The following is a 25,852-nucleotide window of genomic DNA, read 5'->3' on the forward strand; positions in this document are numbered from 1 at the left end:
TTTCTGTTGAGGTTAGGGAGGGGGGGGGGCGGAGGACAATTAGGTTCCGGTCACATTTCAGAAAGTTGTTTTGAATTTGAGAAAAGTACAATTGGCATAAGTCATACTTATTAGACTCCACCACACCGAAACTAAATAATGGGTGTTTGGACTTTGATTAGATCTTAGTAACTTTAGGGGGGGGGGGGGGGTTCCCTTTGATCAATGATTAGAGCAAGGATGATAATACTGATACATGCAAGAAAACCATTTTGTTGCTGTTTGTGGTAGAGCCTTTTATTAATAATCCTGCCTCAAACAGAGTGTGTGTGTGTGGGGGGGGGGGGGTGGTACAACATCTTGTTACTTATTATTACATGATGACACGGTCAACAAGAAAGCACAGTCGGACAGTATTAGGCCAAATAAAAAAATACACTCCCTCATCCTTTTTGGAGGCCGCATCCATTTTTTTCTTCAAAAAGACAAATTGTCTTTGTATTTCTCAATTAAACTTGGTAATCTTTTAAGACCTTGTAACTATATAAAGTAAATGGCGACTTTAAATTGAAGAATTGGTGGTCAGTTTCAGTTCAAATGCTTGGCGGCCACCTTTTAAAAAAATAAATAAAAAATTTAAAAAGCCATCAGTTTCCTTTTGTTGAACATACTGTATTAGCGTGTCACAAAATAAGTAAAACACAAAATCAGTTTCAATTGGTAAAACTGTAAGTATCAAATATTGTTTGAAATCAGAATCGACCTATAGGTCATAAAAAAAACTAGGCCAACATGACGCACCAGCTGGGCCAAATTTCACAGAGCTGCATGCTTTAAGTCAAAAAGGGGTTAAGCACAATTAATATACTATGCTTACCGGAATAAGATTTTTATTTTGTAAGCTCTATGTATGGGCTCAGTTTGTGATGGGCGAAAGCACGAAGTTAAACAGTCGCTGTATATCAAATAATCCACATATACAAAGAGTTAAACAACGAAAATGTTTATTTCAAAGTTTAAGTTGAAGGGCCTATCATCCCCAACATTAGTGATAAACCCCAACGTATGTTAACATAATATTAATAATTGAGACACGTAATAATTATGAGTCCCGTGTCTGCATTAGTGTAAATAATATTCTTATCGAACTGAACTTTGAGATAATGACATCATTAATAATAATAGGAAAACATATCATAACACACATTTTGTCTTGGAAGTGCAACAAATATTTTTGTAATTTTTGTCAAAGATTTGTGGACAGACATGACGATTGACTTGCATTTTTAATTTATTAAAAGTGTACCGAAATGAGTCTGTTATTGGGCCTACTATCTGTATTACTTTTATAATTAACCCTCCCTTTTTCACTCTAGAACATCCCCCACCCCTCGGTCGCACGCCTATTGTTAAACATGTCCAAAAGTTTATCGTGCCCAGAACCCATGCTGTGTTATTTGATGATCGCTCACTCTCCTGTTTTGGACCAAAAGAATGGAACTCTCTCCCTAACCACGGATGCTAACACTTTCACATTTTCAAGAAACTCCTCAAATGTTTTCCATTCCAACGAGTGTATCAACATTAATTTCATCCAACTGTCTTGAGCGCCTTTGGACAACTTTGGTTGATTTTGGCGCTATATAAATTCCCCTTGATTGATTGATTGATTAATCAGGTAACGACTATTTAGTTACTCGTTTAAACAATGGAGTGATACTCTTTAAAGCACTACTTTCTACATTACGTTAGACTAACACCAAATGACTGTAAATGGTGGTGTTAGACAACAGTGTGAAAAAAACACTTTTAACGCGTTCGTCACACGTGTATTTTATTCTTGGTGACGTGAATCTCCATTTTGTTTAGAGGCGTCTCCATACGGAAAGAAACATGGCGCACCAATGACGTCAGAGACCTGTAGACTCACCGCGCCGAAATAGTAGAGCAGATTCATGGCACTGTAAACCTGTGTGAACATTAAATCATCGTGTCGAAAAGCTGTTAGTTGTACTTTACAAGAATATTGTTGCAAGCTGTGAGGAATGGTGTTCTGTAAATCCGAGTAGTATAAATTCCTTTGCTGTTACTTTTAAGTTGACTCTTCCTTAAAAGTAACAGGCTCATACTCATATTCATATTCGATTAAACAGAATTTAACTAAATGCCTGCATTATATCACAAAGTACGTTAGTGTACAAAACCCATAGACCCATCCACATAGCATGCATAAAATAAACAAAGAGGTAATTCGTAAAATTAGTTTGAGAAATTTTGCTCACATTTATCTTTGGAAACTCGTAAAATTAGTTTCTTGAGAAATGTTGTTCACATTTGTCTTTAGGAGAGTATACGTTTGGTCAGAATGGCAAGAATCACAGCAGTTTTAGATACATTAAGAATCATTTCACTTAGCAGTAATGTCGTTATGGAACAAAATATCAGTTTGAGTTTGAGAAACGGTACTGTCAGATACATTTCTCAGATTGTGTATTCCATTTGAAAACTATATTCTTTCTACGTAGGTTGAACTGCTCCGGATTTTCACCGATATCTTAAAAACGCATAGAACCTTTGAAGTGAAATGTTCACAAGTTAGTTTTATTGTTGGCCTATGATACTAAGGATTAAAACAATCGAGCGGTTCCAAAATAAAAGGTAAACGTCACACAGACTCAACTGTTTTTTCAAGTAAACTGCTACATCTGAAGTGACTTACCATGATCAACCACAGTATAAATTGAGGTGACAGGGGACTTCCAAGAAGATGGTTGATGAGGAGGGAAAGAGGACCCAGAAGTATCGAGTCTAGAGAAGAAACCCTGCTCTTGCTCATGTATGCGATCTAGAGTGGGAAACCACCAAAAGATTATAAAAGAAAAGAACAAAACTTGGTAAGGCCGATATTTGCTTAGAAAAGAATATTGCTTAAAGGCACTGGATACTACTGGTAATTACTCAAAAAATTGTTATCATGAAAACTTACTTGGTAACGAGCAATGGAGAGCTGTTTATAGTATAACACATTGTGAGAGAACGCTCCCTCTGAAGTAACTTAGTTTCTGAGAAAGAAGTAATTTCTCACTAAAATGTTTGAATTTAAATTCGATACCTCAGCTAAGGTCTCTTGAATTCAAAGCATTTGAAAGCACACAACTTGTGCAACAAGGGATTTTTTTCTTCCATTCTCTCGCAACTTCGACAACCAATAATGAGTTCAAATTTTCACAGGTTCGTTAGTTTATGCTTATAATTCCAAAGGTGTCCAGTGCTTTCAACAAAACCCATGATTGTGTGTTCCTATAATGGTATCCATTTTGCTTAGCAAACACTAATTTTGCCCTGAACAAAATTAGTTGCTTCATCACTGGTCTATGCATTTCGTTCCATGAGCTGGAAACTACAAACTAACAAAGAAATTGAGGTGGGAATTTTAATAAACACATCAGGAACTTGCCATTAGTTTGCAAGACTGTTTTGCCTCTAGGAGTCCAAAGATCATCATGAAGACACAGGGTTGGAATTCGTAATAGTTGGTACAGGTTTTGGTCAAGACTGCGAGGAGGAAAACAACGCCGATGTTAACAACTGGGAAGACTGCACTTGTGCCCTGTCAAAATAAAGATGATTCAAGTTTTATATGCAATACAACACAGAGATCCGTGTTATTTTGATGCATGCTTTCTGCATTGTTGTTTGTTAACAAGCTATTTGTCGCTACCGGTTTTAAGGGGTTGGTACACTGTTTTGTAATAACTTTAACATTAAGCCATATTGAGATAATTATGAATTGGATAAATTTGTCTGTTTACCCAAACCAAACAGTACACTCCTATAGTGTCCGCCATACCTTAAAAGGCTAATGGAGAGCTGTTGATAGTTGTAGAACATTGGGAAAAACGGCTCCCTCTGGTAATGTATAATAGTTTTTTTGAGAAAGAGGTAATTTCTCACTCAAATAATAAAAGACCAGCTGAAGCCTTTTGTAATGCATCTGAGTAATGCAACTTGTGTGTTTTTCTTTCATTCTCTTGCAACTTCGATAACCAATTGAGCCCAAATTGCCATAGGTTTGTTAATGTTTTGCATATGTTGGGATAAACCAAGTGAGCTCTTGAGAATACTGGTCTTTGACAATTACCAAAGGTGCCCAGTGCCTTCAACAAACCATTCTCGTCGAAGGAAAATTGGCAACCAAATTTGTGTGTATAACGCAATGTTTGATTTCTACTGATCTTACCGCCACTGAAGACCTGTAACCTCGTTTCCAGATGAAAATAAAGTGGTTTGTGAACTTTATGATGGCCATGGCAACTGTACTGAATATAATAATCTCTCTTACGTCGATCCCAACAACCTAAAAAAATAGACATAAATAAATTCGGTTTATGGACAATGCTTTTTGTTCTTCTTTTTCTCGTTCTTCGTCTGTTTTGTTTTGTTTCTAGCCCTTATTATTGCCGTTCGTTCCCAAGTTTCATTATGGTACTCGTGTAGACCTTTATCATACTGCAACCATCTCGAGTTTTTCCTATTGATACAAAACCGAGGCTTGAAGAACAAAATAGTCTGGTTCCTATTCGCAAATGATTATTAGCATTCATCATTGTTATTTGATACGAGGACATGGCCAAGAGGGACGCAGCATGAAAAAGATCTATTGGGTTATACTAAACATCTGCCGTCACACTTCGGGTTCGTGAATCGGCCAGAGATCTGCTGTATACCCAAACCCATAATCACCTTTGACCTCGCATAATATGTTCACACATGGCCCTTATGGTCATGGAGATTCGCAGTTAAATTCGACGTCCATGTGTATACATATAAAGCCAATACCTGTCTTATCTTCGTGGATAAAGACAGGGGAGAAGTCTAGTACCTTGACGGTCCAAACTTCGGGTCCAAAGAAAGCCGTCAGCAGGTAGGCCAGGCATAACGATAGCTGAGATTCAGTCACATCCAAACTGTGAGAAAGAAGAGCGTGATTGTGAGGGGCTGGATGGTCAGTGCCCAATTTCATAAAGCTGTTAAGCAGAAAATACTGCTTAGCAAATTTCTCTGCTAGGCAAAAGGAATCATGGGGAACCAGTTGCAACAATGTTAACGTTTTTGTTCAAATTGTATTGCATTATTAACAAACTCCGTAACCAAAGGCTGAATCGTGTTTAAAATACAGAGTTTATAAAAAATAGAGTTGTTAAAAGTTACAGAAAAACTCACGTGCCAAATCTTACGATTCCAGTCACATAGGTCTGCCAATGGGCTGTGTAGAACATAAACATTACCGCCAGCATGTAGGTCAAAAATAGGTGAGGCTGGTCGCCAATGCGGAGACAGATGGAGAGCTGTATCCCAACACACACTATAGTTCAGAGTGAAAAAAAAAACTCAATCATTATATTATTGAAAACATAATGTCAACTTTTCTTTGTTAAGGTGAGGCATACTCATTGCTACCATGCCAGAAGTATATAGGCAGTTTCTTTGCGATAAGTGTCACTCAGGTTTCTATTTGTGTATTACACAACACATGGGACCAACGGCTTTTACCACCCCCCCCCCATCCGAAGGACGCAGCAATAATAGTCATGCCTTGATTATAGGTCACGCAAGTGTCCCTTGCGGGACTCGAACCACATGCCCAAACCCTGTGATCAGAAGCACCAGAGCTTGGGTCCAGTCTGCTTGACTGCTCGGCTACACCAGACGCCAAGTCTGGTTGTAACATGTTGATAAAGTGACGGTGTGCCATAATTTTACTTTAAACCACATCCACTTCTTGCAACACTGTACATGCCCATGTACATGTATTCATAGTCAAACTCTCACCTGCGCTTACTGAGTCACAGGCATGGTCGAAGATCTCCGATAACTGACACTGGTTGATAAGCAGATTACGTCGGGCTTGCATACCGTCCAGAGCGTCGAAGGCCTGGTACCAAAACACGGCCAAAGCTGCCAACGCGTAAGCCCATTTTGGAGCCTAAAATTAAACATAATTATTTATTTCATAAGAAACCACTGAACCGTACAGACACAGTGGGAAACAGTGGCGTCATTTGTAGTGATGGGGGCATCTTTTCGCTCTCCACATGCCCCTTCTGGTTTGTCACTAAGTGAGAACACCTCACAACGGTGCCTCACATTAGTGCATTTTATGAGCTCGTACTGTCGTAAGGACATGAAACTTTAACACACATGAATGCTTTGAAGGCAGTGGACACTATTGGTAATTACTCAAAATAATTATTAGCATAAAACCTTTCTTGGTGACGAGTAATCGGGAGAGGTTGAGGGTATAAAACATTGTGAGAAAGGGCTCCCTCTGAAGTGCCATAGTTTTCGAGAAGTAATTTTCCGAGAAGTAATTTTCCACGAATTTGATTTCGAGACCTCAGATTTAGAACTTGAGGTCTAGAAATCAACCATCTAAACGCACAGCACTTCGTGTGACAAGGGTGTTTTTTCTTTCATTATTATCTCGCAACTTCGATGACCGATTGAGCTCAAATTTTCACAGGTTAGTTATTTTATGCCTATGTTGAGATACACCAACTGTGAAGGCGATAGTCTTCGACAATATACCATTAGTGTCCACTGCCTTTAAAAGATCATAGAAAACAGTTCAATCTATGAAACAAGCCTGCATAAATCGATATAGGGCCTACAAGTTTTAATCATTTTTATATCTTAATCAAGATAAACAAGGCCCGAAATGAGGGGTTAAACTACATCTTCTAAGGTGTTTCATTATCAGTGCATTCCGTTTTCCCTTCGGCTTGATCGCCTCCTGACGTACAGGTACCAGGCAGCTGCAATAAGTATGGGTTTGATACACTGGTTGCTATGTGTATAGTATTTGTTGTTATGGTCAAAGCATAATTTATGCAAACGGGGTGTTCTAAAGAATATAGCCTAAATACGATCTGATATAGGGAGCACAACTTATACAACAAATTGAAAACGGGAATGTAATTTGATATAATGATTATGTGCAAACATTGACAGTCTTTCCAAACAACAATTCCAGACTTCAATGTTGACTTACAAGTTCTAGTAATCACCTCTAGATTGTTTAACAGTCAATATGTCCCGAATGAGAAGATACCTTCACATACTTCCACGGACATGGAGAACTAATTACAAACTCTGAAGGGAACTATGCTCTGACAAATAATACTTTGATAATCTGTATGCTGGAAACTATATTGCAGACTCAATTGTCTTTAGCATTATTGTCTAGACGATGAGTACACAAGACGCATCAACCTACATGAACTTTATCATCGTTCATCAACACAAGTATGCAATTAGTCTAGCAAAAATAATACAATTGATCTATGTTAACACAGGCACGTACATAATAATGCTCGATCTTCATGTTTGGACAAAAGGCATCAGTCTATTATAAACAACTTATTTTGCTGTAATGATTGGATGTAAAAACTGTTAAAAAACCGGTCTGATCGAAAAGTCTCTGAAATCGAAAAGATCTATTGAGTGACGCTGTCCATCCCTAAAAACTGCACCCATTATAAAGCGAGTGACTGGTGTTCACGTGTGTGCGCCCCCAAAGTATAGCCCGAGTCCATATAGGGTAGTTTCGTGTCAAATCATCACGCCACCCGGGGTCAATAAAATGGGTATTCTTTAAATTTGCTGAATGAGTTTGGTCCTAATAAAGACGAGCATAGTATACTGTTCGAAACGTCGAGACCAAAGCGGCTCATCCCAGTAGAGACAACACCCACTGTTATGGTTTCTTCCTAAGTTTTCTTCAATTTAGTTACGTCTTTTAGTTACTTTTGTTTAGTTCCTTCTTTTTCTTGTATTGCTGCGACGGTGGAGGGAAATGAGTTGAAGATGATTTTGTCCAACAGTCCTTACCTTCTCAGTTGCAGTCGGGGCATAAGACATAAGAATCACTAAACTGATGATGTTGAATGATAAACCGAATACAGTGATCACGTTGCCGTTCAAAGCTTTCGGTGTCACCTTCTGCAGCTTGGTCCAAAACACCCGCATGTAAGGATCCAAGAGAGAATTCCAGTCTTCCACTGAGTAGACATGCTCACTAACATGTCTCAACTGCTCCTGCGTCAGAATTTCACCCATCAACATCTTGGGGTGAGGGAGGCTCGAAATAGATCATCGGTATGTAAGGGAGCTTCTTCGGCGAGCTACTGGGTTATACTGACCAATCGACGTTTGTTCAGGTCTCCAGCTAGCCTTTGGTTAAGGCGCATGCGGCATAACTGAGTTGGTAAAGGCGCTTTTCGGCTTCGCTGCTCGCGCTTGTCTGTACGTGAGATGTTCAGGCTACCTATAACCTTGTCTTGATTGGCGAGCCTATTTTTGTAACTTTCACCGGTAGAGGGCGCCACATGGATTGTTTCGGAGGCTGACTCGGGACACGCACAGAGAAATCGCTGGGGAATCCCCTGTGACAGAGAGGCACACTGTGGGTGCGTTCGTTTAGCTGCCCTGGGTCTACCCCGGTGTGTGGCAGGGTTTTTTTCCAGGACGAACGTGGGTAATTATCTGCACACGTTCGTCCTGGAAAGAAAAAACGCCACACACCGGGGTTTACCCAGGGAAGCTAAACGAACGCACCCTATACTAACGCCCATGAGAACAGCCTTTTGTCAAAGCCTTCGTGGCTTGGAGAGCCGCAATCCCAAACGACTGGAACTAGGGACCACGCGCGCGGATATCGGACAGGGGACCAGTCTAAGTTGCAAAATAGTGGCTTCTTATAGCGCGTATATCCGTCACTCAGTGCCGCTCCTTGCGCTGTAACATAAAGGGTGCGTTCGTTAAGCTTCCCTGGGTCGACCCCGGTCTGCCTGGTACGTTCGGATAGCTTTGACGTCATTCCAGGGGGCTGACCCGGGTCAGCCACCAGTGGCCTTCTTGTGGAGTGGGTCACTTGGGAGTTACCCGAGGTGCATGCCGTCACCACGTGGGGGCGTGTGTTATCGTTCGATTTGCTCTTGTCAGGGGCTCACCCGACGAGTGAGCACCGCGAGGTCGACCCAGGCAAGCTTATCGAACGCACCCACAGACTACGTTTGTATTATGAGACCTAATCTTTTTATAGCACCATGTAATGGGTAACAAGGTGCTGTGGTGCAACATGCTGCCCGAATCCAGCCAGGAACAACGGGCGAACCCCTTCTCTTTTAGATAAGTGCACTTTTTTTCTTTTTTTTTTACATGCGTTACACAACACATCGGGACCCACGGCTTTGCGTCACACCCGAAGGACGAAGCAAACATGGCTAAGTGTCTTGCTTAAGGACACAGGTGTTACGACCGGGACCCAAACCCAGACTCTGCTGATCAGAGGGGTAGTTCAGTGCTCTTATTCGCTCGGCCAATACACGCCACAAATAAATGAAAATATTGAACACCAATTTTGATTGTCACGGCAACAAATTCACGTTACTATTTTCAGTCTTCTCATACTGAATGATTATTCATAAGTTGCAATGACGTCACGGTTCATGAAATAACAGTGACTGTTTCATATAGGCCTACAGTATCATGGAGACAAAATGACAAAATAAATTCCAATTATTTTACTTTTGATGAAGTGATTATTGAAGTGCATATTTTAAAGTGTTTTTTATTGGGAAAACCGGCATGCGTACCAGCACATTTTTAATTGAAAATATGCACACAGTCACGATATGGGGTGGGGGTTGGCGTTGGACAACGTAAAAATAATAGAACAAGCGAATATAATGCAATATATACAGCACAATTGTGTTTAAAGTTAACATTAAACCGAATATTTGTCGCCGTATGGTATTGTGAAACTTTCTTTTCCAAAGCCGTGTGATTAGGCAGCTTGTTGAACAACTATGAATTTGGGTAAGTAGTCATTTTACTACATTTCTTTATACATCAATTGAAATTGAAACGGTTGCATGCATCAATTTATGATTACAACTCATTTAAGGTGTTTATTAACAACACTCCGTAGGACGGTTACAATCGAAAGTGACGTGTTATTGAACCAAACCCCTCATAATGTGGAAACAAAATATGAGATCCCCAACATTTGTATTTCTGAGTGAGTTATTTTTTTTGCAGACAGTGTTGCCAATGTATCCATATCGACCATCATGTATTGTTGAAAGTTTTATCTAAAATAAGGTAGACAAATTCAATGTTTTCAGTCCTTTGCAATTGCCAGGTACACTTGCCCACTTGACGGTGTATTTTCTGTTGATTGTGGCTTTGGTGGTAGCCGGCACCGAAGCTTGGATAGACGGTGACGAGGCCCCACTATTTACGGTCAACCAGGCATTCTCACCAACTCGCTATATTGTCATTTTGGAGGTAAAATCGAGAAGTTAAAAACAAAGGCCCTGTCAAAATATTGTCAAAGTTTACCCAAAAGTGTGTGAAACCCCAAATTATTTTTCTGCAAATCATTTTAGGTTTATGAGTTAATTACCACAATGGCATAGCAACTACATACGTTTTTTGATGGCGATGAAGCTATGACAAGTACGGCTTGGTCGTCGGCCAAAATTGCAAGGGCTGGGGTTCGAATCCCACCCGAGTAATATGCCTAGGATGACTCGGGGAAAGTACTGAGTATACAGTTCTAACACATCGGTGTATGAGTAACAACCAGAATTCATACGTTATGTCTGCCTATAACACAGTGCAGATCTAAAACCACATATAGCTGTATAAAGCAGTTGGGAAACGGCAAATTTGTCGAATGGTGATGACAAAATATACATACATTACCTAAGGAGAAAACATTTAGATGAGTAACGCATTAATACATGTTTCATATAATTTAATTATGTTTCAAAGGATGATACACCAGCCAAGAGATTTGTACATGAATTTGACCGTCAAACACGTGACCTCGGCGACTCCGGTTGCGTCATTCACAAAACATTTGACCACGCCCTGAATGGTTTTGTTGCGGATTTGTCTGAGACGTGTCTAAACCGAGTAAGTGGTAAATAGCTTTGATAAAACGTGATCTCTTAAAACAATGGAAACATAATGAAGGAAGTATTTTCATTATTATGATGAATGATTGATCATTGGTAAGACTGAAAACATAAACGTTCACAGATGAACACATAACTTCAGTGGTTTAAAGGTGGTCACGGTGGAAAAACTTCCACTGAAATGCTTTTGCTTTGAACTTTTAGGGGTTGAATAATTTGAGCACGCAAGTCCAAAAGACAATGCTTGATAACGGTGGAAGGTGAAACAATACAAACTTTCCCCAAATATTTTTGCGGGACTCTGATGACCAATATTATAGTGAAGTGTATAGGTTCGGTAATCACTATTAGTAAAGAAACGTTACTGTCAGTAACGTTTCTCAGACGGTGTATTCCTTTGGAGGGAATTTTTTCTTGCCTTTGTTTCCCCCCCCCCCCTGATTTTCGGCGATATCTTACGCGACAAAACAATAGAAAAAGATCCAAAAACCAAAGGCATTTTTTGCATGTAGACTTTTATTCTTTTGCAGATTTTGTTATTTCATGCATGGGCCTAAATGTTAGGTCACATAAAAAGTGAATACTGTTAGATGACAATGACCAATGGTGTCTTCGTGTTGTATATGGAATATTCAACAGTCAGAGAAATAATATGTGAAATCAGAACGTGTTTATTTCCTTTTCTCCATTTCTAGATTCGTAAAAATAAGTCAGTGCAACTACTCGAGCAAGACAGTGAAGTGAGGGTCATGCCAGTTGACTTAGACGACGAATACGTGCACTCAGAATCGATACAGTCATGGGGGTTAGACAGGGTGGATCAACACAATCTTCCACTGGATGGGATCTATGAGCCCGATGGTAAGTGTCTTAAGACCGGTTAGTGTGAAGACCGAATTTATCTGACGTCATTACACGGTAAATCTTGTCAAAATGGGGGTGTGGTAATGCGCAGTGCGCGTATCAGGAAATGAGTGTATATACGTTATTACAGTTTTGACTTCCAAAATGATACAATCGACGGCTATGGTTACGACTACGGCTGCGACTGTTGCTAAGGACGCCATAGAACTCAACGCATAATGACGCAGTCGAAGCCGTAGCCGTAGCTATCAATGTAGACACGGCCCTTTTCAGTCGACGCAGGTCTCTTCGAAACCAAACCAAATCAAGTGCACCTTCGGTTGAGGGGCCCAAACAGGCACACGGAGCCATAACCCGGAGCCATTACCAAAACCATTGTTTTCCTGAAAGGCGATAAGCCCCGCCCATGATATCATATACTAAATGTATCCTCTCGTCCAAATCGAAGGTGATGGTGAGGGAGTTAATGTGTACGTCATCGACACTGGTATACGGGTTTCTCACGAGGACTTTCAGGGGCGAGCAAAGGCGGCTTATGACGTATTTGGAGAAGATGTAAGCATTTTTAAACCGTGGTAATAAATTGTATACAAACATTCAGGTATGTCCTTCTGTTATTCGAATGATTTTTTTTTAAAATTGTTAGCTAGCAAGGGAGCCATTATTTAGTGGAACCTTCATACGTACACGCATGTAATTCCCGGGGTAGGCCCTACTTGCTCACTTTTAAACCTCCATCCTACACACGGGCAACCCATATTGAACATGCGGTAATCTCAAGCCCGTGTGCGACTAAAAAGGCTAAGCTGTGACAAAGTATTATTTTTTAGCGGTTACAACTATTATTTCTCCCCACTCGTAGGGAAACGACTGCAATGGGCACGGTTCACACTGTGCAGGGACTATTGGAGGAGCCCTCTACGGTGTGGCAAAGAAAGTCAGTCTATACGGGGTGCGAACATTAGGATGTAAGGGTACGGGGCCCGCTTCAGATGTTATCACAGGTAAGCACTTGTTTTTCGTAGAAGTGATTATATGCATTGTCTCGATCATTAATGAGGGGTCTTCAGGTTTGTTTCTTGACTCTCGCAGTATGATTTATTTTTCGATAATAACAACTATGTACATGTAGTCTGTTTGTCATTTCAAACATTGAAGGTATTGACTGGTTGATACAAAATGCCAAGCATCCAGCCATCGCATCAATGTCATTTGGTGGCCTCTCCAGGGCCGTTGACAAAGCAGTGAAGAAGTTAACCAGCGCTGGTGTATTTGTGATAGCTGCGGCTGGAAATGAGGCAGTCGATGCGTGTACTGTGACGCCCTCTCGTGTTCCCGAGGTAAGCAGTGTTATTATTTCGCTCGTCCCCAGCGCCTTGCTTTAACCAAAGGCGCTGGGATGGGCAAACGTATCATGCACTGTCATTGGTTTCAAAATGCGCAGTCCCATCATGCATCACACTCACACTGCACCATATTTTTATGCACTGCATACATGACGTGCTTCCTGAACAAGAATCTGTGCAAGCGATTATTAGCCCATCCCAGCGGTCCTGGATAGACTGGCCGCTGGGCCTAGGCGAATGTTATTATGGGACCAGTCCACATGCAACCATGTTGTCATAGGGTGCGTTCGTTTAGCTTCCCTGGGTCGACTCCGGTGTGTGGCGTGTTTTTCCAGGACATACGTGTGTAATTATCTGCACACGTTCGTCCTGGGAAAAAAAGCCGCCACACACCGGGGTCAACCCAGGGAAGCTAAACGAACGCACCCTATGACAACATGGTTGCATGTGGACTGGTCCCCTGACAGGCACTGGTTTTACCGACTCAATGATTTCATTAGATACAATGATTTGATTGGATAAACTAATAGTGACGTAAAGTTTCCGCTGTGTTTTGATTTGTCGGAGGTGTCAGCTGCACTTTCGTTCGTCTGCATTGAGCGTGCATAATGTCTGTTTACATTGTACATGTTCATGCACTTCATTTTTTTTATAAATTGATTGCGAATCTCCCTGTGAAATGAATATGCAGCTTGTCTGCTGCCACCTAGTGTCCACCTTGTTGATCCAACGTAGATAAAAACAGATGACAGCCAGTTTTATGCCTTTGTGTGTTCTGATATCTTCAGGTGTTTGCTGTTGGGGCTATTGGACTGGGCGACATGGCACCATCGTTTTCCAACTACGGTAAATGTGTTAATATCTTCGCTCCCGGAGTGTCGATCCGGAGCGTCGGGATAAAGTCAGACACGGACTTTATAAGCCTCAGTGGAACATCTATGGCATGCCCACATGTTGTCGGTAGGTCATCCAGTAATACATTCTATTACGCGTGATTCAGAATAGTCAACGATAAAAATCAACGATAAAAATTGACGCAAACGTATCAGAGGAAAACAAAATGTTACCCACGTACAAACTCTCTTCCTTGCACACAGCTTTGTTTTACATACACTCTGTGGGCATTCCTTTCTCATGAACAGAATCAGAGTCCAGCTTCCTCTAATAGACGATTAGAGCATACTGATCGAAACGTCGAGCGGGAACCAACGGTTCATTTCAGAACCACCAAACTCATTTCGAGATTATCATTACCTGGCGTTACCGCAATTCTTACCGTATTTCCACCATGGAAGAAGTTTCAAATCCTATTTGTGAACACTTGTTTCAACACTATAACAAAACATGTTTGCATGTGTGGGGAAGTCCACATAGTGTCTCAACTGCACTGTGTGGGCCTTTTTAATTCTCAGTTCCACACTTCGGATGTAACACTTAAACATGCCCACAGCAGGATTGCACACATGTAAAATCTGTATATTGTTTGAGATGGCAAACTCGCTAAAAAAGCCTTCTCAGCCTTGCACTTTTGAAGCACACTACCTACGATTTCCGGCCTCGTTTCTTCTGCCAGTAAGAAACCGATCACAGACCAAAGAAAATAGCCATTAAAAAACCGAGAATATGAATAAAAGGGAAACGTCATCCACGGGTGCCTTCAATTAGACCCGACTTGTGTGAACATAACCCTTGGCTACCGTCAACTTCGATTTACACCGTGGAAGTGGCCACGCAGAAAGCAGCTGCCTCCCTTTTTCCCGTTATTGATCGTTTCTCTGGTGACAAAATACATCTTTAATATCTCATACGTAAAGGGCATTTACACTGGAAACTCTCCCTAAGACACTTGACACTTTTGGTAATTGCCAAAGACCAGTATTTTCACTTGGTGTATCCCATCAAATGCATAAAAATAAAACAAATCTGTGAAAAATGTTGACTCAATAGTTTATCTACGTCAGCTGCAAGAGAATAATTGTAAGAAATAACACCCTTGTTGCACATTAATTTGTGTGCTTTTTCGGGCCTGAAGTATTTTATTATTTTAGTGAGAACTTACCTCTGTTCTCAAAAACTTCGTTACTTTAGAGGGAGCCGTTTCTCACAAACAGCTCCCCGTTGCTCATTACCGAGTAAGCTGTTTATTATGCTAACGGCCGTTTTGAGTAGTTACCAATAGTGTCCAGTGCCTTCATGTACGGTACTACAATGCACTATCACCTCGAGTTTGCAAGGACGTGTGTATTTCTGTCTTTGATATTAGTGTAATTATCAGTTTTAATGACTGTCAGTTGGTTACGCCGAAGTGACCGCCGTTTGAATTTGCATACGATTTAATGCGGTGTCACGGTTCTCTCATCAGTGTCTGTAGAGCTATCTCAATCGTCTGGTCGCTTCCGTCTAGGACTTGATGGTCAACCATATCGCCTGAATCGTCCACACTATGTTCAGGGATTTTAAACACTATGTGGACTTACACATGTCCACACAGTGTTATTTACAGTGTTGAAGAATGGGATTTTCCTTGTGTACAGAACAAAATGTCACGGTCCACACAGTGACTGCATCGCCGCAATACAAACTGTTTATTTTGCTTCATTTGTTCCACTGTGGAATGTAAATGTTGTTTGTAAAAAATTATGTTTTTCTCTTTCCTTTTCTTGTCTTTTGGTTTTGCTCCTTTCAGGTGCTGCTGCAATTAAGTTTTCAAAGAATCCAAATATGACAAGAGAAGAGTTAGAGGAAGCTCTCCTAAACGACGCAACCCAAAATATCGTCGTGTCAGCAAAGGATAACACTCCTAACCGTCTGCTTTACGTTCAAAGTGACCAAGACTAGTTTGATTGGAAATAGTGATCAGTTTGCAAAGTGGTTCTTGGCATATACGGGAAAGCTTCATTTACAAAAAAAAGAGTTTTGACACAAAAACTTGGACAATACATTATTTCCACTGAGTGGTTGTGTTATCAGTGAATTACTTTGATCATAAAACTGTAAAAAATGTTGAGAAGCGAGTCTGCCTGGGTCAGTTAGCAGTCTCATCTCGCGAGAAAGTTATGAGAAAGCCGTTTTCGAGCTTTAACCACAACTAACATTTAACGACTTGCCACAAGTCTCAAGTCTACTTGTTCCGTAACTGTTGTAGTTCATCCTAAATCGATTTAAGTGAAGATAATTTAGCAAAACAAAAAGCACTGATCCGTCGTCAAGCCGGTAATTGTTGAAACTCAAATGTATACCCAATAAAAAATAAACTGACATTTAACAAACGGCATCATTAACTCTCTTCATTTCCCAAACCTGTATCCACTGCACAAATCCAACAACAACTCAGTTTTTCCAGGCCAGAAAGCAATTAAATCTAATGAAGTCATCTAAATCCTCCAACAGGCCAACTATGAAGGCGGGTTATCATGACAAGAAGTTGATATACTAAGCAATTAGGTGAAGTCCCACAACTGAAACTTCAATTACTGGGGAGGGGAAGAAAAAACAGTGGTTCGCCCCGTTATATCGACGGCTCAAGAGGGAGAAGATTTGGGTTAACGATCTGAACGGAGGTACCGGGTGGAAGAGGAGTCCACCATCGCAGAGAGAAAACAACCGCCGTCTTGTCCGACATAATTCCCCACGGGCAATTTAGGGCGGGCAGCATGAGGCACGACAGAGCCCGGAGTCTCCTCGTATTACACTCCGATGATCTTCAAGAGCGAAGTGGTGAAGAATATAGAGTTAGATACTTTCTGTCATTTAAGAGGTGGGGATACTATTAGGCATAATGCATTAATGACATCTGCAAAAGGCAGTTTTAGATTTAGATACTTTTTGTCATTTAAGAGGTGGGGACACTATAATGCATTAATGACATTCTGAAAAAGGCAGTATAACTCATTTCACCGACGGGAAAATGCAATCAGGGGATATACAGGATGGCTTGGTTTATTTAAAATAACCCCTAGGCTTTCAGTACACACATTTTCCCAAACCGGCCTAGATTGTTCGAGCTCTGAAGTGTGTAAGGAAATATTTCTGGCAGTAGTTATGTCAACTTGACGTGGTAATTTTGAACCGTTCTTTGTATAGCGTTGCGATTTAGAAATACAGATCCTCTATTCTGCAAAGTCTGTTTAAAGGCAATGGAAACTATACTTGCTATTGCTCTTCGTGTGAAATGGCTTTTAGACGTTGAGGGCTGGGGTTTGCGATTTGTTGGAGAGGGGAGGGGCAGACTAGGAGTACAATAACCATGAATTCCCATAGTAAAAGAGTATGTCTGCTGAAGAAACGCCAAATAATATTACAAATATACAAACGATAACGATATATAGTCTTACGGCCCACCCAATTAACTGGGAGGAAGTCTTGCTTGGTTATTTATTTATTTATTTGGCTACGGGCTGACGGGAGGGAGGATCACGGTATTACATGGTATTACTTTGGTTGGTGTATGCTCCTCATTTATAATAGATGGTACTCTGGCATTTGGCCATACAAAGGATGATTGAAGTACCCATTTTAGCAGCAAAATGTGATCAGAAGCTATAGGAGGCATGAATAAATAAAGATGGATCGGATGAAATGCCGCGACTCAACCTATAAGCTGGGCGGAAATGATGGAAATCAAGTTACAGCAGAGGCCTTTCAGCAAAGAAGAATAATCTCAGCGAGAAATTTGTCTTCATGACCGTTAAACCCGGAGGTTCTATGTTTTGTGACATTTTAGTACATGATGCACGAACTTTTATAACAAGCATATAACAGACCATGTGCACGACATTATACAAGTTTAAAAGCTCAATCGATCACCAGGAGTGATGGTAAAATAGTAAGGGGGAAATCTTACTCTTAAAAAAAGAAAAATTTGGGTCATAATTGACCCAGATTCCGGGAGCCTGAGCCAAGTCGGGGTCAGGCTGACCTGGAAAATGGTTAGAAATTTTAATGCTTAACTCTGCGTCAGTAAGACCCCTTTTTGGTCATTTTGACACAGATTTGGGTCATACTGCTCACAACTGGGTCAGACCATTGACCCGGAAGTGTTTTTAAACACTTTAAAAGGTGTTTGTATTCGACGTTTTCAAACACCGGGTTTCGGACTCGCAAGACAATAACAGTAACCTTTTTTGTCCCACTCGTTTGTCTCAAAACTACAGCATTTCAAACAATAATATTTAAAAGTAGGTTTTCCACCATGACCAGAGGCAAATGTTAAATGATGCGTAAAATCAGAAAAATTATTTTTAAAATCTTATTGGTGTTTTGGCACACCCTTTAAAAGCATTATTCTTACCTCCGGTATACGATGTAAACAAGTCCCCACCTGTTTCCTCGCCATAAACCTTTCAACACTTCCTAAATGTAATCAATATTTTCCATATCTATTTTTGGAGGCTCGATCCATTTTACACTGTAATGATCTCAAAGAATTGATGCACACCTTTTTGTGTTATTTGCATTTCAATATTATTTGCTTTTGTGGGATGCAATTTTGCTCAAGACTGATGCAGCAACACGCATTTACGCCTGAATCAATGAGTGATGTTTTTACACATTCAAACTTCATAGCTTTCTCTGTTTTGAAAATAAAATCGAAATCGAATCTGTAATCGAAAAGGCAAGCTTTAAATGAACTATATCATTCTTCTGAATAGATGTTAAGTTTCTGATTTTCCAAATGGTTCCATCAGTGTTCGTTAGAACATAATGGCTATATTGTAACAGCCAACCAGACATATTCTAATCGTTTAAGAAACACTGCCAGTGTAGTATTTCATATGGTGTCGCCACTTGGTCATGAATAAACTTGTCATCACGAAGTCTCTGTCGAATTGAACTTGATACATAAAAGACAAACCCAAACAGTAATTGGCTAACACATTTCATCATTGAATGTGTGTGCGTCCCCCCCCCCCCCCCCGAATTACCCCAAAAAATACAATATTTGTATGTGGCAACAAATACACTTTTAAAGTAAACATTTAATTGTTGGATGACCAATTGCTTATGTTTAACAGGACTGATGATCGTCCGAAAGAAAAACGCAGTATAAGTAAGAGAATGTTTTCAAGTCGGATCCTTGCTCTATATGATAAAAAATCCTTATGGTGAGGGGAAACAAAAAGCATTATCTGGAACATTGATAAACAATGTTTGTTTCTGACCTGGCCCTTTCACCCACAAGGCTTGTCACTGTCATGTACGCTAAGAGCTATGCATAGATCGTACACCTGTCAAGAGGATTTCAAAGTCAATCGGTCGCTGTATATACTTTCTAATTGCTTAAAAGGTATGCGCATTTCAAAATAAATATAGTTTTTCTTTTTGCTAGAACAAAAAGGGAAAAAAGATAACACCTACAAAATATGCAGGCATAGTTATTCAAAAAGCCTTTTTCTCCCGGCTGTAAGACGAGATGGTTGCGAATTACCCTGGGAAATTTAGGCCGGCTGAAATGTTGTCAAGCTCGGCAGGATTTTGTGGAGAGTCGAGGTGTGAAGTGGGTAAATGGATCATTCGAAAGATGAATTTACGACAGTTCGCAATCTATCTGGGGGAATAATTTCGGCTTTCATTATATTATCGTAGAAAGAGGTCAGAATTATTTTGAGAAAGATTTGTTTGGTGATTGCCACATACTTTTGTCTATGGGTGTGACCATTCTTAGTTACAAATGCTTATCACCTGCGATGACTGTCGGTCCGGGTTTCCAGTGGAGTCTGACCCATTTCTATGTCACGTTGACCGGGAATCGGTGTAAAAAATGACCCAGGAATCTGTGTCAAAATGACACAGAAATGGGTCAAACCGACGCAGAATCCAAGTTAAACACCTAATCTTTAACCGCGTTCTGGGTCAGCCTAACCCAGCCCTTCTGAGACCCCGATATTGACCCAGGATTTTTTTTAAAGTAAGTGAAAGCAAAACATATCCTATAGAACAAATGACCTGCAGTTTAATTGTCCAACCTAATACAGTATCTCTCTCAAGGACATAATCACCAAGGCCAGCTATAGACCAGGAATCGAACCCACAAGCAACGGAAACGACAAGTAACGGTTCGCTACAGTCACCATGCATCCACCCAAAACACTCCAGTAAAAGCAAATGGGAGCATTTACGAAGTAGTTCACAAACAGTTTCTAAAAGACTCCGATTGACGCATCTACGTGACAATGTGCAGACCACTCTCAATTTACTCTAATCCAAAATTATTGAGACGAGTCACAAATCTGTGATTTTTTTTCCTCTTCAAATGACCGATCACGAGCGTTTGCATTTCCCGATGAATGCCTAAGACAAAATCCAGATAAAGGGTAGTTTCAGTTTTAAAAATTTGCCTGCGTTATGCGACAACAAACATAAGGCACTGACCACTATTAATTCGTTTACCACTCAGAATATATATTAGCATAACTTGATAACGAGCAACGAAGAGCTGCTGATAGTATAAAACATTGTGTGAAACGGCTTCCTCTGAAGCAACTTAGTTTTTGAGGAAAAGGGTCATTTCAAATATTTGAATCTGAGAAAGACGTCAGGTCTAATAAATTATAAATTTTCTGGCTTGAACGTCAGCTATTTTTTACCATGTCTGAAAACTACCCCCTTAGGTAAAACAAACAAAAATTGCCAATGAATAAATAAACACAGACGTCAAGCCGGCAAAATAGAATGTCAGTTCTGTTTATCTTTCACCCTGATTTATTTATTTGATAGGATGGTTGTTTTATTTCCACTTCGATCAGATCTTTGTGCATCCCTGTCACGTACCGATGATATTTTATATCGCATTTCTTCTGCATGTAGTCAAACAAGTAAAACTTGAAGAAAAGAATTGTCTGATGCGCGTATGGGTGATGGTGGTACGTGCCATATCAAAGCAACCAAGTGTTATGTGATTTTGCGCCTCCTTATTTGACAGAGCTGTTAACATTGTACACACCTTCTAGAAATCTTCGTTCTAATAAGAAAAAGGTGTTTGTTATTCCACCAGTGATGACCAAATCATATGGTGAACGCAGCCTCAACCTTATGGAACAATCTCCCGGAACACATACAAAACATTGATTCCATTATTAGGTTTAAGATTGCTTTAAAGACGCACTTATTTATCATTTAATTCATCCATTTTGTTTGTTACCCAGTACATCTTGTCTTTGTATTCTGTTGTGTTTTTCTCAGAAGCGCTTAGGGACATGTTTGATTTCTATGTGTTATGCGCTATATACGAATGGTTAATTATTATTTTTATTTATTTATGTATTTCCCTGGCCCTTCATTCACAATTGACATAGTTTCAGATATTATGGGCACATTGCCCTCACATCTTTTAAAAAAAAAATCACCCACTCATCACAAACCACCAGGCAATCTAGTCACACAACGGGAGGGGGGCGGGCTGCAATTTCATCCCATTACATTTTAAACAGTTGTTTATGCGGCACTAAAACATACACAGAGTGTTGAAACTAGTGAGTAGTTATAAAAAATAAAAATAAATAAAAAAAACCACAAACAGCCAGCAAGAAACTTGTCTTTAATTGCTTCTCTACACCCACGCGTATAAAGGCACCTGTCGGGGGCTAAGATATTTGAAGTGGTATTATAACCGCAAACCTCTTTTACTTCCATCAGTTAAAGTTTTAAAACCTCTACTTAATCACAATAATAAACTATAATAGTAGTGAACTTGCAGGTAGAGACAGCACTCTGGGACTGTTGGTTCTGAAAAGAGCCGGTTTGGTCTCGACGTTTCGAACATTATACTCTGCTCGTCTTCAGTAGAAAACCCCCCAAACCTATTTGATCACGTACCAGTTCACTGTGAGTAAGTAAACCATCGAGCATGGTTTCTTGCTCTAGAGTAAACCAACACGAACGTGTACAGGCTTTTGTATGTCAGTATGGAGACATCGATCCCACTGTGAGTTCATCATGTAAAATAAAACCATATCCTTCGGAAGACGTGGTTATCTGAAAAGAGCCGGGTGGAAGAATGAACATTGGACGGGAAGATATCGGTTTCAACATCGGGAACATCTTGCAGGCAAATGGTCATTAACAGTCGCAACGGAAAAGGGCCAGGGCAGGGCAACTGACCACACTCCACTCAGTGGAACACCCATTGATTTGTGTTGGGATGGGGCTGGGACAAGAGCTCTACTTCGGTATGCTACGGGGAGGGGGGGGGTGGTTGTGTTGGCATTTTGATAGAAGGTTTACCTCAACCCCTCCTACTTCCCGGTCTCATCTAGCCTACATATCTGACATCACACTTCAAGGCTCGTGAATTACGCCAGAGATCTGCCACTGAGCCCATGTCCACTAATCACCTTTGACCTCCCATCATTCACGAGGCATCTGGAGATTCACAGTTAAATTCTAGTAGCCAGGTTGGTAGAGCCCCGGTACATTAATCCGGAGGTCGTTTGTTCAAATCCCACTCTTGTCAATTTTTCTTTGATTAACTCCAAATAGTTTAAACTTTGCTCAGACAGAATTTCTGTTGGTTTATTATTTGATTTCATGTTTTTTTAATTTAATTTTTAATTTTTTTATCTTATGATTTCGAAAAAAAGTTACACCACATGTTACAGTGCTTCGCTTTGGGGCGTTATCAGCAATAATGTCTGAAAGACGGTGATAAAAACTGTGTTGTAATACAAATAAGTATTATATTTGTTTTATAACACCCCAAACATTTCTAAATACTGTACTATTATTATTAAGTTACAGACCTGAATGCAACAATCCACGGACGACGCGAATACAGATTGCAAACACTTTTACTGTGCTGCATGTAGTGTCGTGCAATCCGAAATGGTTACAGACTATTAATTTATCATCCTCGTACACGCAACGGACGTCTGGGTACTGCACGCCGTGTGCTAGTCTTCGGACTAGCGCATGGCAAACCGACGCACTATCACACGGCCGTCGTCTAGCAAAACTAAGACATGTCATGTGACGCGCTCTAAACCAATGAGCAGGCAGAATACTTGCAAGGGGTGTTATAAAACAAACTATGACACGGTGTGGACATAACTATTCTCGTCCAACAGAGAACGAATTGATCAATTTTGACTGTCTGTAATACCTCAAGTAAAGCTCGACACTGCCTATATGAGTATCATTCGATCGCTCAATGTTAGCTTTCACGTCAAGATTTAACGCTAAGGGAAATCAGCTGTGAATGTTGTTCACCCTGCCTGCAGACAGAGTAAGAAAATCTCATTTTGAAGAGTCACGCGAAGCTAGAAAGCCTCCCATAGCGACGATTAGTCATTCAATTCCTATTTACTTTTTTTGAACAAATAAACAAAAAAACCGTCAAAAACTACCTGAGTATGGTGTTACCACTAGAAGATCGCATATTTAGAGTGTCTGGAACCGAACAAAGCAAACACTTTAAGTATGACCTACGTGCTTGCCTGAACGTCGGCTTTGTTTTGTATGTCAACTTCGTCTGCGCGGCATTAGTTTTTGTTTTTAGGTCAGTGAGTCAGAAGATCCAGGGGCTTCGCTCGTGGATTGAAGGATATTAAGCAATTCTGCGTAAAATGTTCAATTTTCTTCCCACAGCTCCCCGAAGCTGTCTGCATTTCCGGATGCGTTTGTCTGTAAATCTTCTTCTTAAAGGCGCCATAAGTATTGCCAAAGACCAGTATTCTCACTTGGTGTATCCCAACCCAACATAAGCATAAACAAATGAATCCGTGAAAACATAAACTCAATTAGTCATCAAAGTTGCAAGAGAATAATGAACGAAAAAATACCACCTTAATCGCACCAACTTGTGTGCTTTCAGATATCTGAAAGGCTTCAGGCCTGAAAGCTTTTATTATTTGAGTGAGAAATCACCTCTTCGTTACTTCAGAGGGAGCCGTTTCTCACAATGAGTTAAAATATCAGCAACTCTCCATTGTTCGTTACCAAGTAAGTTCGTATACTAACAACTATTTTGAGTATCTACCAATGGTGTCCAGTGCCTTTAAACGATTTCTCTTTCAATAGTGGAGTATACAAATAAAAAACAGAGCGATCGGGGACAAACATCAAAAACAGTTATTCTACTCTTAGCGGTAATTCCTTGCCACTTTTGCTTAAGGTTTCGCGGTAAAAATTGCGCAAGTCCCGCGTCGTCGCTTCTGGATTATTTGGCACTTGCTTTCTCACAATCGGTCCATTAACAGTGAGCTCTGGGGCACAGCGAGTATTAAAATTGAATAAAAAATGATTTAGAAATCGGTGAATCTCTGTATGACTGTTGATGGATCAGTACAAAGTGGTGTTTCTAAAACGTCTTTAGGCTAACTCACACTTTTCAAGGCGCGCTTTTAACACTGTTTTGCAAGAGTAACATAAAAGAACACGATCTTCTGGTATGAGAGTGTTTGAGATGAACCTTAAGTGCAATTGTCAAGAACTTCCGACTCTCTGCTTTCCATCTTAAAAAGATCAAAATTTTTGGTGAATTGTGCGCTTCCGGTGTAGACGTGTCATGCTGAGTTAAAGTTGCTTTCTAAAACAGGAAAACTTTTATGGAGGAGATGCTACAGTGAAAATTTAATCTCCCGATTTGTATTTAGTTTTATATATTTATTTGATTTGTTGCAGTTTTTTTCTATCTTGCGTTCCATAATTTATGTAACGGTCAGCATTTGGGAAAACAAACTTGATATAATATGCGGGCCTATGTTTAGTGATAGAGATGTTAATAAGTGGAAATTAAAACACACCAATTTAGTTTAGTTTTATTTATTTATATGATTTGCTGCCGTTGTTGCTATCATGCAATTCATAAAGAAATCCATTTCTGTAACGGTCGGCATTTTGGGAAATATGCAGCAATGGTTTACCTTATTTGATGGGAATCATCCATCATTACGTCACCAGTTAAATTACCATTTTATTTCTAAAAGCAAAATCAATATGAAACCAAAACCGAGGCTACGGGTATAACCAGAGCCCCTACTATATTTAACAAAGATCCGAGTATTTATTACCTTTGCACTTTGGGAACACGACTGAGACGCTAACCAGCTCTCCGTAAAGGTCTATAACTCAACAGACGACTGTCTTTATATGACTAAAGGTAAATGACCTGTCTGCATGATGAAGTGTGATGTTGCAGTCATTTTAATATTGACAAAAGTCCCTCTTAATTCGTAGTTGTATCGCATGACGTGCACTTTATCTTCATTGTTGTATGGTCTTGCCATAGTTCAGCGACATGTACATGAACTTCGCACGTCTTTAGCGTGTTTGAACAGCTCAATGGACGAAAGCAATAAATCTCATAAATTATGGAGATTGTACTCTCTGTTTTTGATCAACTTTTGACATGAAGAAAGCGGCACATCTAAAAACTGATTTTGCTGTCATTTTTTTAACATAACTTTTGAGTTTTAGGGTAGGTACACAAGGTAAACTTTCCTCATAGTAATGACAAATGAAGCATTTTGCCTGCCAGAAAGGCAATGGAATGTACAAGGTACTCTTGTTTGTAACGAGGGTTATAGCAAAATAATTTAAAGGAAAGGTTCACACTTTCTGTATACTATGCATGCTATGTCAGGTCTGTGAACAGTCATTTTGTAACCGTCATAAACCAATGTTGGCACACCCTCTAAAAACTCCAATATTACCTCTTGTTATTGCGAGTGTTGGAATTGAACT

At 40.1% G+C, this 25,852-nt stretch overlaps 2 protein-coding genes across 2 annotated transcripts; one reads left to right on the plus strand and one right to left on the minus strand.

The window, feature by feature from the left end:
* Positions 1-1,716: 1,716 nt before the first annotated feature.
* LOC117294298 (cholinephosphotransferase 1-like) lies at positions 1,717-8,103 on the minus strand. Its single transcript, XM_033776659.1, has 8 exons — positions 7,870-8,103; positions 5,812-5,965; positions 5,203-5,344; positions 4,862-4,946; positions 4,220-4,336; positions 3,437-3,589; positions 2,699-2,824; positions 1,717-1,948 (listed from the first exon to the last, which is right to left on the minus strand). The coding sequence occupies exons 1-8, from the start codon at positions 8,101-8,103 to the stop codon at positions 1,814-1,816; spliced, it is 1,146 nt and encodes a 381-aa protein (XP_033632550.1). The 3' UTR covers positions 1,717-1,813.
* Positions 8,104-9,694: 1,591 nt separating this feature from the next.
* LOC117295046 (aqualysin-1-like) lies at positions 9,695-16,453 on the plus strand. The gene is made up of 9 exons (XM_033777618.1): positions 9,695-9,858; positions 10,184-10,329; positions 10,819-10,962; positions 11,660-11,825; positions 12,277-12,383; positions 12,691-12,832; positions 12,987-13,168; positions 13,963-14,134; positions 15,861-16,453. The coding sequence occupies exons 1-9, from the start codon at positions 9,849-9,851 to the stop codon at positions 16,010-16,012; spliced, it is 1,221 nt and encodes a 406-aa protein (XP_033633509.1). The 5' UTR covers positions 9,695-9,848; the 3' UTR covers positions 16,013-16,453.
* Positions 16,454-25,852: the final 9,399 nt, after the last annotated feature.

This window comes from Asterias rubens, chromosome 9 (genome assembly GCF_902459465.1).
Source record: "Asterias rubens chromosome 9, eAstRub1.3, whole genome shotgun sequence".
Lineage (NCBI taxonomy): Eukaryota > Metazoa > Echinodermata > Asteroidea > Forcipulatida > Asteriidae > Asterias > Asterias rubens.